Source organism: Somniosus microcephalus, chromosome 2, assembly GCF_052327205.1.
Source record: "Somniosus microcephalus isolate GS21.2 chromosome 2, FLI_Smic_1.0, whole genome shotgun sequence".
NCBI classification, from domain to species: Eukaryota; Metazoa; Chordata; class Chondrichthyes; order Squaliformes; family Somniosidae; genus Somniosus; species Somniosus microcephalus.
This window is the reverse complement of record NC_140988.1, coordinates 375,644,640-375,661,433: the sequence shown is the minus strand read 5'-3', so window position 1 is coordinate 375,661,433 and position 16,794 is coordinate 375,644,640. Positions and strand designations below refer to the sequence as shown.

The window sequence follows — 16,794 nt, the reverse complement described above, 5'->3', positions numbered from 1 at the left end:
AGAACCAGGTGTCACAGTCTAAGGATAAGGGGTAGGCCATTGAGGACTGAGATGAGGAGGAATTTCTTCACCCAGAGAGTGGTGAACCTGTGGAATTCTCTACCACAGAAGGCAGTTGAGGCCAATTCATTAAATATATTCAAGAAGGAGTTGGATATATTTCTTAAGCCTAAAGGAATCAAGGGATATGGGGAGAAGGCAGGGACAGGGTACTGAATTTGGATGATCAGCCATGATCTCATTGAATGGCGGAGCAGGCTCGAGGGGCCGAATGGCGCACTCCTGCTCCTATCTTCTATGTTTCTATGAATTAAGAGTGAGGCTGCTCATTTCAAATAGCGCCTTGCCGATGACTTTTGGAGAAACAAAGGCTGGAGCTTGGTTGGAAAACAGTCGATGACACGGAAACGCCCAACGGAGAAAAGAAAGACAACACAAAGCGTCAGCCGCGGGTCAGTAGTACTCTGAGGCAGAAGATCGTGGGTTCAACTCCCACTCCACAGACTTGATCTAAATGTACACTCTCGGGAGCCGCAAGCCTACATTTCGTTGTACTGCACTTGTGCACTAACAATGACAATAAAGTTGATTATGATTATGATTGAGCACGTAATCCAAGCTGACACTTTAGTGCATCCTAGGGTTCTAAAAAATAAAGCACTTGCATTTATATAGCGTCTTCCAGGACGTCCCAAAGCACTTCACTGCCAACAAAGTACTTTTTGAAGTGTAGTTACGTAGGGAAATGCAGCAGCCAATTTGAGCACAGCAAGGAGGTAAATGACTATAAAATCCGTTTTAGTGAGGTCGGTTGAGGGATAAACATTGGTCAGGACACCGGGCGACCTTCCCTGCTCTTCTTTAGCGGTAGCATTTGGAGAGAAGGCGAGGGCTTTGGTTTAAAATTTAATCCGAAAGACGGCCCCTCCAACAGTGCCGCACTTCCTCAAGACTGCACTGTGAGCGTCAGTCTAGATTTCCTGCTCAAGTCTCTGGAGTGGGACTTGAACCCACAACCCTCTGACAGAGTGCTATCCACTGAAACATAGAAGATAGGAGGAGTAGGCCATTCGGTCCCTCAAGCCTGCTCCGCCATTCAATGCGATCATGGCTGATCATCCAAATTCAGTACCCTGTCCCTGCTTTCTCCCCATATCCCTTTAGCCTTAAGAAATATATCCAACTCCTTCTTGAATATATTTAATGTATTGGCCTCTACTGCCTTGTGTGGTAGAGAATTCCACAGGTTCACCACTCTCTGGGTGAAGAAATTCCTCCTCATTTCTGTCCTAAATGGCTTACCCCTTATCCTTAGACTGTGACCCCTGGTTCTGAAGTCCTGGTGAGGGGCTTAACCCTACAACCTGCTAATTCAGAGGCGAGATTGCGACTAACTGGGTGAAACTGAAATTTAACCATTTCAATCACCCGGTCATGGGAGTAAGCACCAAGCATGTGCTTCCTGACATAAAGGAAGAAGAAAAAAAGTCATCCCAGACCGTTCTGACATACAGGAGATCCAAATTTGTGCTCCTGTGACCTCTGACGGAACGTGTAGCATCTGGTAGTCAGGTGAAGCTGGCCTGGGATCCTTCCCCCTCTCCCACAACCCACTGCCGCCACCCTTTGCCTCCCGCCACACCACTGCCCTACAACCCCACTGCATCCCCTCTCCACTGCCACTCCATGCACCCCCACCCCATCGGAACAAACGTATGAGCAAGTTAATTCCGTGCAGTGAAGAAACAAGAGGACACGATCAAAATCTCCAAAATAACAGTTTTATGCAATAGCTCTCCTCCTGATAATTACAGAGCACATTTTGGTCACTAGCTTTTAAATAAACGACATGCTCGGATGAACAAGCCGGGTTTAACTACTAGAAGAGCTCAGTAATTTAAAATAAAATATGTACATAGTTTTGCTTCAAGAATTTGTTACACTTTATAGCAAAACAAAATTAGAAACTAACAAATAAATTATTGCAAATCAGTTATGGACCTTTAAATAGCTCACCTCATGATTTAACAGCCAGCTCCTGCAGCACAGGCTATGGGGGAGTGAACGGTTCAAAATGTGCTCCCTTTCATGAGAATTTCAGTCCCTCTCTTTTGAATATTTACCACATTCTTAAACGAGTGGATGGCTTGTTCAGAACACAATCTTAGGCCTAGTGGTTAAAAGCACCTCTCTGTAAAGTATTAAACCAAGGCGGGCAGAAGGTTAAGGAAAGATAGAACTTGCATTTATATAGCGCCTTGGAAAACCTCAATGTCCCAAAGCACTTCACAGTCACTGTTGTAATGAAGATAACGCAGCAGCCAATTTGCGCACAGCAAGGTCCCACAAACAGCAATGAGAGAATGACCAGAGAATCTGTTTAAGTGATAATTGATTGAGGGATGGATATCAGCCAGGACACCGGGGAGACCTCCCCTTGCTCCTCTTCGAATAATGCCATGGGATCTTTTACATCCACCCGAGAGGGCAGTCGGAGGCTCGGTTTATCGTCTCAACTGAAAGACGGCCTAGATTATGGGCTCACGTCTCTGGAGTGGGACTTGAACCCACGACCTTCTTACTCAGAGGCGAGAGAGGGGGCTACCGACTGAACCACGGCTAACACCGTTTGCAGCCCACCCGTGGACAGTAGAAGCCAGGTAAACCCAGGACAATGTTTTGGCAACAAAGGAATAGAAGTTTATGTTGATGGGGCGAGATGAAGAAGGGTGGGGCACGGACCAGTTGTGCCGAATGGCCTGTTTCTGTAAGGTCACATGCCTGTCACTTGTGGGGGGGCAGAGATTTTTCAGCAGGTCAACAGAAGAACTAGGAGCAGGAGTCGGCCATACGGCCCCGCGAGCCTGCTCTGCCATTAAAGAAGATCATGGCTGATCTTCGATTTCAACTCCATTTTCCTGCCTTTTCCCCACATCCCATGATTCCAAATTCCCACCAAGTTTGCTTGGCCACCAAGAGAGGGCCGATACCAAAGGGAGCACACACACCCCTACTGATATTCCTCTTCCCACTCCCTCAGCCAAGTGAGCCTTTGGTTCAATGGCAGCATTCCCACCTCCAAGTCAGGAGGGTCCAGGGTTCGATCCCCGCTCCAGACAGTCCCGGCAAGTGGAGACCGAATGTCCAGCTCTGAATTCTGGGTCGACATCCAGCGGGATACTTGTGTCCGGTGGGTGCGGCCGGCCTCCGCCACTTGGCGTATGGGCTGTGGGTGCCCATAAACCACCCCCCCAACCCCACCCCTCCCCCGCAATTGGCTGGTGCTGTCCATGGAAGGGGCGTTCACGTCGCAGCCAGTCAGACTGTTAATCAACCTACGAATCCTCCCAGTACCTCCTACTGCTCTCCAAGGGAAGAGCGTGTGGATACAAAAAACAACAACTCCCTCAGCATCGAGACTCACCATGCGCTGATTCCCCGCCTGGAGCAGGTCAGATAAGGAGCCAAGAGGGGGAAGAAACTGAATCAAGAGGAGGAGAAACTGAACCAAGAGGGGGAAGAAACTGAACCAAGAGGGGGAAGAAACTGAACCGTCATTCTCCCATGTCCATGTTTGTGCTCCAGAAATGCAGCATCGCCAAGCGACCAATGTGAGCAGCCACACAGTGAGCCAGGATCACAATACAACACAGAATAAGCCGACTGACTGAAGGAATCCATACATCATTATAGTACGGTACACCCAATAGGCTATCATTATGACAAAAATAAAACAATTAATGGCTCTGGATTAACACAATCTCAAAAACAGGAAGAAAAAAAAAAAAAGGACCCTACATGCCCAGTGTAAAAAAAAAAGTCTGGTTAAAAAAAAGTCTGTCGCGAAGTGATAATAGTTTTTATACACAATAACCACCTTTACAGCATGTTTTGGTGAGTACTCGGTACTTTTTCACCATAAGTAGTTGGTGGAAAAGTTCCTGCCAGATTCAGCATCACCATTTTCTGCACCGTTCTACTGAGTACTTAAGACATTGGTAATCATCTACTTCTACAGCACGGTGCTCTCGTCCATCTTTCGAAAGGGGCTTCCCCTGTTCTCCTCCTCCTCCTCCTCCTCCTCTTCTCCCCCACCTCTCAATGGAGTCATGTTAGACCTCACCACAAGGCAGGTGGCCTGTTGAAATCGGCGGCAGCTTTACGTTTCGACACAGCAGGGCTCGGGAAACAGAATCCTTGTTCCGTGAAGTTGCCCAAACTGGGAGGGAGGGCGCGGGTGGGCGCTCGGAAAAAAAAAAAAAGTGGATGGCTCATTGCCTGGACCTGAACATGTGCGTGAACGCTAGCTTGGGAGAAACTGAGCGTTGGACGTGTTGACATCAAATCGGGGGCGTTTTCACATTTAAAAAGAAATTAATCGATTCTGGTGGCCGATTCCTCGAAAACATTTTCTAGAACTGCAGCCATTGTATCACAGTATCCGGAACCCATTTCACAGCTTAGCGGAATAAGAGGAAACACTAAGAATAATGATAATCATCGGTTTTGTTCATGCAATGAGGTAACCCAATGCTCTGTCCCCGCTTAAGACGGTGTTCCGGGGTCTTTGGAAAAAGCACAAGTGGGTGAAGAACCACATTTTGTTTTTAAGACCTATAAACAAAACCCCCATATTCAGCCCATCAAAGGTTCCCCAGATCTTCGTAAATAGACTCCTGGTTATTGCTGAATTCATCCACTGACACTTCCTTCTCTGGTTTCTTGGTCTTCATAACCTTACTGTAAATGCAGTTGTTGGAGCTGTTGAAATTGCTTTTGAGGGTTGGTCGCTCGGACACAGAGTTGACCAGCCCCCTTCCAATCTCCTTGAAGTCCGGCCTCCTGTCTTTCACAAACGGCCCACAGGTTGGTTTCGGTGCCGGCAAGGGCCTGGGCCTTCTGGCTTTGGTAGCGGGCGCCTCGTCACTCCTCGAGGGGGGTGGGACTGAGTAGTCATCCGTGGCGGGGTTGTACGGGATCTCGTGCCCCACCACGCACCCCGAGCCCTTTTTCCTCCAAGCGTCCCGGTCTCCCGGTTGGGCCTCGTCGTAGATGGTGGCGGGGATGGGCAGGGGTTGGGGGGCCCTGCCTTCGGGTGGCTGGTGGGGGGCCCTGCCTTCGGGTGGCTGGTGGGGGGCCCTATCTTCGGGGGGCTGGCGGGGGGCCCTCCCTTCCGGCTCGTCGTAGATGTGCTCCAGCGCCTGCGGGGAGACGGCCACATGGGAGAAATCTTGGGCCACCCGCTCGTAAATGTCTGCGTACAGAGGCTCCCTCCTCTTCCCCGGCGCATTCCCGTCCTTGAAGCCCTGCCGCGGCGGACCTTGGGTGCTCGAGCCTTTGGGCGGCATGCTCTTCAGAACGCTGTCGGCTGGATCGGAGTACAGGCAGTCCGAGTTGCGTTTGTCGACAGCCAAGGCGTCGACTGGATCGGAGTAGATGGAGGTGGGGTCGGAGTTCACCGCGGACTTGGGCAGTTTGGGCACAGGAGACCTCGGCGGAGTCGCCGGCCCTGCGGTGGGGGGATCCGGCAGGCTGCGGTTCATGAAAAGTTTCGACAAGTCCTTCTCAGAGCCCCACGGCGATGCTTGCTCCTTTTTGCTGGCCAGTTCCTCGGCCGCACCGGATTTGCTGCCGGGGTTTCCCTTAGCCCCGCCGCTCGCCCCCGCCCCTCCAGAGTTGGGAGGCGACGGATCGTCGGCGGGTCGCTCCGGCGAGGCCAAGGACTGGCAGCCGCTCCCGTCCCCAGGCTCCAGCGGTGGAAAGCTGTGCCGGTTCAGCTCGGCCTGGGCCTTCTGCTCCAGAATGCTGTTCTCCACCATCAAGAATATGTCGTTGCCATGCTTGGTCTCGAAGGTGAAGTTTCCGGCACCCGAATCGCACCTGCGCCCAGCCTCAAAGGAAAACATGACCTGTTGGGCAAGAGGAAAGCCCGGTTAAGATGCCACTTAATAACGGGATCACTTTTACAAGAAAACAAATCACATAAAAAGTCAGAATGAAAGAAAAAAAGCAATCTAGGCTGTCACTCTAATGCAGTGCTGAGGGAGCGCCGCACTGTCGGAGGTGCCGTCTTTCAGATGAGACGTTAAACCAAAGCTCCATCTGCCCTCTCAGGTGGACGTAAAAGATCCCACGGCACTATTTCGAAGAGCAGGGGAGTTCTCCCCTGTGTCCTGGCCAATATTTATCCCTCAATCAACATCACTAAAACAGATTATCTGGTCATTATCACATTGCTGTTTGTGGGAGCTTGCTGTGCACAAATTGGCTGCCGCATTTCCCACATTACAACAGTGACTACATTAAAAAAAGTACTTCATTGGCTGTAAAGAGCTTTGAGACGTCCAGTGGTCGTGAAAGGCGCTATAGAAATGCAAGTCTTTCTTTCTATAGCGCCTTTCACAACCTCAGGACGTCCCAAAGCGCTTTACACTTCTGAAGTCTAGTCACTGTTGTAATGTAGGAAATGCAGCAGCCAATTTGCGCACAGCAAGCTCCCACAAACAGCAATGTGATAATACCAGATAATCTGTTTTTAGTGATGTTGGTTGAGGGATAAATATTGAACAGGAGACCAGGGAGAAGTCCCCTGCCCTTACTTCAAAACAGTACCAATGTATCGGTTACGTCCACCTGAGAGGGCAGACGGGACCTTGGCTTAACGTCTCATCTGAAAAGACACAGTGCAGCACTCCCTCAGTACTGCACGGGAGCGTCAGCCTAGATTTTTGCACTCCAGTCTCTGGAGTGGGGTGCGAACGGACAAGCTTCGGACTCTGAGGCGAGAGTGTTAATGACTGAGCCATGGCGGAGGCCACGATGCTTTGAGGTGTTTGAGAGCTATGCTGAGATGCTACATAAATGTAGCAAAGAAACGAATATTGAATCGGGGACAGGGACTCAATAAAATTAATGTAAGTAAAATAACAGTAATGAAGAAATTAATGGCACTAAAGAGTGACAAATTCCCAGGGCCAGATGGTTTCCATCCCAGGGTTTTAAAGGAAGTCGGTGAGCAGATGCCCTAACTATAATCTTCCAAAGTTCTCTAGATTGGAAAATTGTGCATGTCACTCCGCTATTTAAAATTGGTGAGAGGGGGAAACCAGGGAATTTTGGACCAGTTAGCCCAACATCTGTTGTCGGGAAATTACTAGAGCCTATAATTAAGGATAGGGTGACTGAACACTTCGAAAATTTTCAGTTGATCAGAGAGAGCCAGCATGGATTTGTGAAACTGCCTGACAAACCTGATTGAATTTTTGGAAGAGGTGACTAAAGTAGTGGACAGGGGAATGTCTATGGATGTTATTTATATAGACTTCCAGAAGGCATTCGATAAAGCCCCACATAAGAGACTGTTAACTAAGGTAGAAGCCCACGGAATTGAGGGCAAATTATTGACCTGGTTAGGAAATTGGCTGAGCGGCTGGAGACAGGCAGTAGGGATAATGGGTAGGTACTCAAATTGGCAGGAGGTGACTAGTGGTGTCCCGCAGGGATCTGTGTTGGGGCCTCAACTATGCACAGTATTTATTAATGACTTAGATGATGGCATAGAAAGTCATATACACAAATTTGGCAATTGCACAAAGATAGTAGCATTGTAGGCAGTGTAGATGAAAGCATAAAATTACAAAGGGATATTGATAGATTAAGTGAATGGACAAAACTGTTTCAATGTAAGCAAATGTGAGGTCATCCACTTTGGACCTAAAAAGGATAGAACAGGGTACTTTCTAAATGATGAAAAGCAAAAAAACAGTGGAGGTCCAAAGAGACTTAAGGGTTCAGGTACATAGATCATTAAAATGTCATGAACAGGTACAGAAAATAATCAAATAGGCTAATGGGACGCTGGCCTTTATATCGAGAGGACTAGAATACAAGGGGGTAGAAGTTATGTTGCAGCTGTACAAAACCCTGGTTAGACCACACCTGGAGCACTGGGAGCAGTTCTGGGCACCACACCTTTAGGAAGGATATATTGGCCTTGGAGGGAGTGCAGCGTAGGTTTACCAGAATGATACCCGGACTTCGAGGGTTAAGTTACGAGGAGAGATTACACAAACTAGGATTGTATTCCCTAGAATTTAGAAGGTTAAGGGGTGATCTGATTGAAGTTTTCAGGATATTAAGGGGAACTGATAGGGTAGATAGAGAGAAACTATTTCTGCTGGTTGGGGATTCTAGGACGAGGGGGCACAGTCTACAAATTAGAGCCAGGCCTTTCGGGAGTGAAGTTAGGAAACACTTCTACACACAAAGGGTGGTAGGAGTTTAGAACTCTCTTCCGCAAATGGCAATTGATGCTAGATCAATTGTTAATTTTAAATCTGAGATTGCTAGCTTTTTGTCAACCAAAGGTATTAAGGGATATGGGCCAAAGTTAGAATGCAGATCAGCCATGATCTCAATGAATGGCGGAACAGGCTCGAGGGGCTGAATGGCCTCCTCCTATATTCCTAGAAATGCAAGTCAGTCATTCAATGGTCTTGTAATGGCCGATAAACAGTCAAGTTGGTGTGTTAATGTAATGGCTGCTTTTATTTCAGACTCTCTGGAACATTCTCTTGGATAAAACTTTCAGTACAAGAGGAGACCCTGAATTTCAATTACTACAGTGGGTATGCTCTCAACAGGGTCCCTCAAGTGCTCAATTACACAATACGCAAGTACAAAGCATCTCATTCTTAAACAATCTCAGCCACTGCTTCAGCAGCACCTCCCAAGCCCGCGACCTCCACCACCTAGAAGGACGAGGAGTATGGGAACACCATTGATGTAAGAAAACTACTAGGCACTTGGTCTGAGTATTAAACAAGGCTTTAATCAACTGTTTTTCAACATGGAGATCGAGTTGTGTCCTTCACTAGTTCCTGTTAAAGAATGTCCTGAGCAAGCTGGGCCCATGCCCGAGTATTTATACTCTCCCTGGACAGCGCCACCAGCAGGCCGCCCAGTATTACTTCATAAATCATTTCCACATGAATGACAAGATTCATGTCAACCATCACCTCCAAGTTCCCCTCCAAGTCACACCATCCTGACCAGGAAATATATCAGGCCGTTCCTTCATCATCGCTGGGTCAAAATCCTGGAACTCCCTCCCTAACAGCACTGTGGGAGTACCTTCACCACACGGACTGCAGCGGTTCAAGGCAGCGGCTCACCACCACCTTCTCAAGGGCAATTAGGGATGGGCAATAAATGCCAGCCTTGCCAGCGACGCCCACATCCCAGGAACAAATTTTTAAAAATGGAAGTGTACAAACATCGAGTCACTGTCAAGCCCATAGCATATAAATAGGCCATTCGGCCCCACTGTACTATGCCGGCATTTCTCCGCTCCGCTAGCCTCCTCCCTGTGGTGTATGTAAACTGTTCCACCTTAAGAGAACTTAAGCCTGGTCCACCTTAAGAAAGGTACTACTTTCTTTGGCTGCTGTATACGTAATACCGGTGGTGACCACACCGGTATATAAGCACAGTGTAATAATATTGTATTCAGTATAGTCCGACCTCCAACCAGTAAAGACCTGTTGAATTTACTCTTGTGGTCTGTGTAGTAATTCTCACTATAACACACAGACTTAACAGTGGCGACGAGTCCAATTCTTGCCCTGCTGCAGTAATTTCCACGGCGACTTCGTCCACAGACAGGACGTCGAAGAGAGGTTTCCACCCTCATCACCTACGGGAAGACACGTCGAGCGGCAGGCATCGAGCAACCGGAGTGCAGAAGACATCCTGACCTCGAAGCCTCCATCAGCGACTGTCAGCTTCTTCTACTACCTCGTGGTGGGTAAGCCGGGCAGCGACGCGACAGAAAGTCAACTGCGTTGGCTGTACAGACGGGGCTGGGAAGACGGAGGAATAAGGGCGGTGAGGTCGATCGCGACCCGATATAAGGGCCGCATTCGGGCTAAAGGCGCAGCGTCTGGGGAAACTGAAGGCGCGAGAGCCGCGGTGAAGCGGAGACAGCGTCGGGGGACGGGTGAAGACCACCAAGCGCGGGAAAACTGCCATTTTGTGGGCGGAGGACGACGGCAAGAGCGGGAAGCCGCCATCTTAGATAACATTAAAAATACGATAAATTGCTACGATGCCTAAACATGGGAACATTAATGCCTTCGACAGTGATATAGAAAACTGGGCTATGTATGTAGAACGCATACAAAACTATTGTAAGGCAAATAAAATTCCTGAGACAGATAAAGCACTAACATTACTAAACTTAATGGGTGCGAAGACATACGGGCAATTGAAACACCTGTTATCACCAGATGAACCGGCGGATAAGACGTTCGAACAGATTGTTACTGTCCTAAAAAATCATCTTAGCCCCACGCCGCTGATGCTAGCGGAACGATTTAAATTTTACGATAGAAGACAGCGGCAAAATGAAAGCAATGCTGAATATTTGATGGAATTACGTAAGCTAGCAAAATATTGTCAGTTTGGAACGGGACTGACAGAGGCACTTCGAGATAGATTTGTGTGTGGTTTATTTAAACAGGATACACAAAGGCGACTGCTCGAGGAGAATGAGCTGTCTCTCGAGAAGGCGGTCACTATGGCAGCAGCACACGAGGCCGCAGCGAGAGGCACGGCAGTAATGCAGCTACGGCCACCGGAACTCGGTACAAACAAATTGGGTTCGAGTTCTGTCAAATGTTATCGTTGTGGAAAGACAACGCACGATCAGAACCAGTGTTGGTTTAAAAACCAAGAATGCAGAACGTGTGGCAGGTTTGGCCACATAGCTAAAGTATGCCGGTCAGGAAAGAAGACCAGCAATAAAAAGTCACTGCAAGGAAAATATGCAAAGGTACACAAGGTGACAAAGAACAGTTTGACTGAACAGAAGTCAGATTCAGACGCTAGCAGTAATGAACTGGATAGCTTAAGAATACACAACGTTGGTAAGGATACAGACCTCCAGACAATTTGGGTCACTCTTAAGATAGCAGGAGTCCAAGTAAAAATGGAATTGGACACTGGATCGGCATTGACGGTCATGAATAAGAAAGATTACAGAAGGTTATTCCAACATATTCCCTTACAGGATACGGAGATTATATTGAAAATGTACACGGGGCAAAGAGTGTACCCCATCGGAAAAATAGAGGTAGAAGTGGTCCACAAGGGCGAAGGAAGCCAAGTAATGGACTTATATGTGCTACCTGAAGGAGGTCCACCACTACTAGGACGGGAGTGGATTAGGAAAATGAATATGGACTGGCACTCCTTGAAAGCACTAACGGTAGATTCCGGGGAAACAGCTGTCAAACCTAAACGATTGTCCAGAATATTGGATGAGGCTAAAGAGGTGTTCCAGCCGGGACTGGGAACACAGAGGAATTACGGCAAACATCAAGATTGATGAACATGCACAACCAAAATTTTTTAAAGCCAGACCGGTACCCTATGCAATACGACCTGCGGTTGAAGCGGAGCTGGAAGCACTAGAACGTTCAGGGGTACTGTCTAAAGTAGATTGGAGTGAGTGGGCTATGCCCATTGTTCCCGTTATGAAACGTCCTGCGAACAATAAGCCAGGAGATCCAGGGAAGGTTCGCATCTGTGGAGATTTCAAGATCACCGTTAATCCGGTGCTTCACACGGTGCAGTATCCGCTTCCACGGATTGAGGATATTTTCGCTTCACTGTCTGGCGGGAAACACTTCACCAAGATAGACCTGGCGCAGGCGTACTTGCAGATGGAGGTTGAAGAAGAGTCACGCCAATACCTCACGATCAACACGCATCGAGGGTTGTACCGGTACAATAGGCTGGTTTTTGGTGTGGCATCGGCTCCAGCAATTTGGCAGAGGGCCATGGAGCAGGTATTACAGGGAATTCCAGGCACACAATGTTACCTGGACGACATTCTGATCACAGGTGATGGTGATGAACAGCATCTCGCTAACTTGGAACTGGTGCTCAACAGACTGAAAGAGTATGGACTTAGGGTAAATCGGCAGAAATGTGAGTTCTTCCAGAAGCGGATCTCGTACTGTGGTCATGTCATTGACCGGGAGGGGCTTCATAAGTCTCCTGACAAGATAGCGGCAGTTGTAAAGGCTCCCACTCCGGAGAATGTCTCTCAGTTGAGGTCGTTTCTAGGATTAATTAACTACTACCATAAATTTCTGCCAAATCTATCCACGGTGCTGCATCCGTTGAACGCTCTTTTACAGAAAGGGGTACCATGGGACTGGGGCGAAAACTGTAAGAAGGCATTTCGCAAAAGCAAAGAATTGATCACCTCAGAGGAAGTGTTGGCTCACTTCAACCCGACACTGCCTATTCGGTTGGCTTGTGATGCTTCTCCATATGGTATTGGGGCAGTACTCTCACATAAATTGCCAAATGGCACGGAAAGGCCAGTCGCGTTTGCATCCAGATCATTGACCTCCGCTGAGCGCAACTATGCGCAGATCGATAGGGAGGCCCTTAGCCTTGTATGGGGAGTGAAGAAGTTTAATCATTACCTACAGGGCCAAAAATTCACACTTCTGACGGACCATCAACCGTTGGTGTCCATTTTTAACCCTAAGAAGGGTGTTTCAGTGATGACAGCACAGCGTCTCCAGAGATGGTCTCTTTTCTTAGGGGCACATCAATATCAGATAGAATTCAAAGGTACGAAACAGCATGGCAATGCTGATGGCCTGTCGCGCCTGCCACTACCTGAAGATGAAGACACGACGGAAGTTGACCCTGTTGAGTTATTTCATTCGACCATTATCGAGTGTTTACCTGTCACCAACGCAAGTATTGAAAGAGAAACCAGGAACGACCCGACACTGTCCAGAGTCTACGAGGTGACAGTGAAAGGATGGCCAACACGGGGTGATCCTCTGTTACCGGCATTCTCGGCAAGGCGAGACCAGCTGTCCGTCTGCCATGGTACTTTGATGTATGGGACAAGAGTGATTATTCCTCCCAAGTTAAGGGAAAGAGTTTTAAAAAAACTACATGAAGGTCATCTGGGGGGCGGGGGGGGGGGGGGGAAGAGTTAAAATGAAAAGTCTTGCTAGGGCTTACGTATGGTGGCCAGGTATTGACCAACAGATTGAGGAGTTAATGAAAAGCTGCGCTGGGTGTCAAAAAGTGCAAAATGCACCTCCGATAGCACCGCTACACCCATGGGAATGGCCTTCAGCCCCATGGCAACGCGTACACATTGACTTTGCTGGTCCATTCATGGACTCCATGTTCCTAATCGCGGTGGACGCACATTCCAAATGGCCAGAAGTCATCAAGATGAATACCACTACTTCAGAAAAGACAATTGCGGTGTTAAGAACAATATTCGCAAGGAACGGATTGCCAGAACAGATCTGTTCGGACAACGGACCACAGTTTGTATCGGAAGAATTCCAACAATTCTTAAAGAAGAATGGAGTTAAACATTATACCTCTGCCCCATATCATCCGGCGACAAACGGGTTGGCTGAAAGATTTGTCCAGACATTCAAAAAGGCTATTAAGGCCATGAATGATGATCAGATTCCGCTGCAACACAAGGTTGATAAGTTCCTGATGTCATATAGAAACGCCGATCATGCCGTGACTAACCAAAGTCCTGCTATGATGTTTTATAACAGGAGGTTGCGGTCCAAGTTGGACTTGTTAAAACCAAATGTGCGGAGGGAAGTGGAAAACAAACAGTTTCGGCATATTAACAGCAAGACCACTCGAACTTTCGACGTAGGACAACCAGTGATGGCAAGGGGCTATGGAAACGACAAATGGCAGTCCGGAACAATCCGGGCCAGACAAGGACCTCTGATGTACACCGTAGATATTGGTCATAATGTGATAAGGCGTCATGCGGATCAACTGGTAGAGTTGAGAGCAAGGGTCGAACCCATGGTTGTGACAGAGACAGCTGTGGAAGACGTTCATGAACCTGAAGCATCTACCTTGGCCGAGAATGTATTTGATGATGATGACACCCAATACATTGGCAACCAACTAGAGGAGGCACCTCAACAACAAGAATCAGAGACCACTGAAAGGCGTTATCCAAGCCGAATCAGAAAGCCCCCTGAGAGACTGAACCTTTGAACTGTTATACCTGAAGTTATATTATATATGTTATGTTTATTTGGGGATATGACTGTTAAGCTAAAAAGGGAGGATTGTGGTGTATGTAACCTGTTCCACCTTAAGAGAACTTAAGCCTGGTCCACCTTAAGAAAGGTACTACTTTCTTTGGCTGCTGTATACGTAATACCGGTGGTGACCACACCGGTATATAAGCACAGTGTAATAATATTATATTCAGTATAGTCCGACCTCCAACCAGTAAAGACCTGTTGAATTTACTCTTGTGGTCTGTGTAGTAATTCTCACTATAACACACAGACTTAACACTCCCACCCCTCTTCATCTCACCCCATCACCATATCCGATTACTTTCTCCCTCATTTGCTTATCTAGCTTCCCCTTAAATGCATCTATGTTGCAAACAGAAGATGAAAAACGAAAACAAACTGATAGAGCTCTTTAAAATTATGAAGGGGTTCGATGCAGGAAGGCTGTTCCCGATGGCGGGGGAGTCTAGAACCAGGGGTCACAGTCTAAGGATAAGGGGTAAGCCATTTAGGACTGAGATGAGGAGGAACTTCTTCACCCAGAGAGTGGTGAACCTGTGGAATTCTCTACCACAGAAGGCAGTTGAGGCCAATTCATTAAATATATTCAAGAAGGAGTTAGATATATTTCTTGAGGCTAAAGAGATCAAGGGATATGGGGAGAAAGCAGGGACAGGGTACTGAATTTGGATGATCAGCCATGATCGCATTGAATGGCGGAGCAGGCTCGAGGGGCCGAATGGCCTACTCCTGCTCCTATCTTCTATGTTTCTATGATAGGGTTGATATACAGAGGATGTTTCCACTTGCAGGGCAGACCAAAAACTAGGTGCCATAAATATTAAAATAGTCACTAGTAAATGCAATAAGGAGAAACTTCTTTACCCAGAGAGTGGTCAGAATGTGGAACTCGCCACCACAAGGAGTGGTGGTGGAGAACAGCATAGATGCATTCAAGGGGAAGCTAGATAAGTGAGGCAGAAGCGAATAGATGGATATGCTGATGGGGTTAGATGAAGTAAATAAAGTGGGAGGAGGCTTGTGCTGAGCAGAAAGTTGGGCTGAATGGCTGGTTTCTGTGCTGTAAATTCTATATAGCTATGCAAAAACAAACGAATGCAAAGTGCACAAAGGGAAATGGGAGTCGGGTTTCGACATGCAATGCAGTTGGACTTCGCGTCACTGAGCGACACAAGTGCGGCGGCTGTGTCACGCGTCTCTGAACTGGATTTCCTCTGGTGAGCCACTTCCTCTGTGCAGCAATCTCTAATAAAACATTTAACACCTAGGGTCGGAAAAATAAACGCAGTAGGTGACGCACTGTGTCAAAGGTCACGGTGCCTTGCGCTGAGGAATGGAAAAAAAATGTGCAATGTTGCACTCGGGTCGAGCTGTCAAGAGCAGGTGGTTATTTGCAGTTGTCACCCTTGCAACCACAATAAAATTATATTTAGGATGCACCAAAATGCTTTCTAAATAGCCTGTCGGTAACCAATGGTGTAAAGAGTGAATATGCTTTCCTGGTGGTATTTGAAACAGTTTCCATTCAAGTGAATATATAAATATATATATTCACACACACACACACAGTAAACTCTTTCTTATCCGGCACCTACGGGACCAGGATGGCGCCGGTTCATGAAAAATTCTGGATAACAGAGAGGTAGGCTATTTTTAACACAAACAAAAATAAAAACCACTGACTAACTCGGCCACCGCGGGAGACTCGGACTCGGCAAAACGAGTGCTGGATGGATTCGGCAAGATTACCGGTTATCTATTTTGCCGGTTACTAAAGAATCCCGGATGATTAAGTGCTGCTTAAACAAGAGATTATATACACACACACATACACACAGTATATATATCTATATATATATATTTGAAGTGATTTAAAGAACATAAGAAATAGGAACAGGAGTCGGCCCTACAGCCCCTTGAGCCTGCTCCGCCATTCAATAAGATCATGGCTGATCTTCGACCTCAACTCCGCTTTCCCGCCCGATCTCCATATCCCTTGATTCCCCTCATTAAATGGCGGAACAGGCTCGAGGGACCGAATGGCCTACTCCTACTCCTATCTTCTATGAGTCCAAAAACCAATGGATCTCAGCCTTGAAAGACTCAGCATTCACAGCCCTCTGAGGCAGAGAATTCCAAAGATTCACAACCCTCTGAGTGAAGAAATTCCTCCTCATCTCAGTCCTAAATGGACTACCCCTTCTCCTGAGACTATGATCCCTAGTTTTAAACTCTCCAGCCAGGAAGAAACATCCTCTCAGCATCTACCCTGTCAAGGATTAGCGTTGTATTTTTTGTGAGCCATCTGGTAGCTCCCTGCAGCATTCACAAGTTAAATGCATCAGAATATGTCTTTGAAGTAGGCAGGTGGATCGGTCACCAGAGGACACAGATTTAAGATAATTGTCAAAAGACCCATGGGTGGGGAGAAAGAGATGAGGGGAATTTTTTTTTTTTTTTTTTTTTAAATAAACGTAGCGAGTTGTTGTGATCTGGAATGCACTGCCTGAAAGGGCGGTGGAAGCAGATTCAGATTCAATCATTTGCAGGGCTATGGGGAAAGAGCAGGAGGGTGTGTGATTAATTAGATAGCTCTTTCAAAGAGCCAACACAAGCATGATGGGCCGACTGGCCTCCCTCTGTGCAGTATCATTCTATGCAAGTT

The 16,794-nt window shown here is 47.4% G+C and overlaps 1 protein-coding gene across 1 annotated transcript in view; it reads right to left on the bottom strand.

The window, feature by feature from the left end:
* Positions 1-1,764: 1,764 nt before the first annotated feature.
* The window catches only part of dok1b (docking protein 1b), an 87,953-nt gene continuing 72,923 nt past the window's right edge, over positions 1,765-16,794 (bottom strand). Inside the window, exon 5 of the mRNA XM_085975879.1 lies at positions 1,765-5,909. Within this exon, the coding sequence (XP_085832005.1) occupies positions 4,644-5,909 (1,266 nt within the window). The 3' untranslated portion in view covers positions 1,765-4,643. The remainder of the gene's footprint in view (positions 5,910-16,794) is intronic.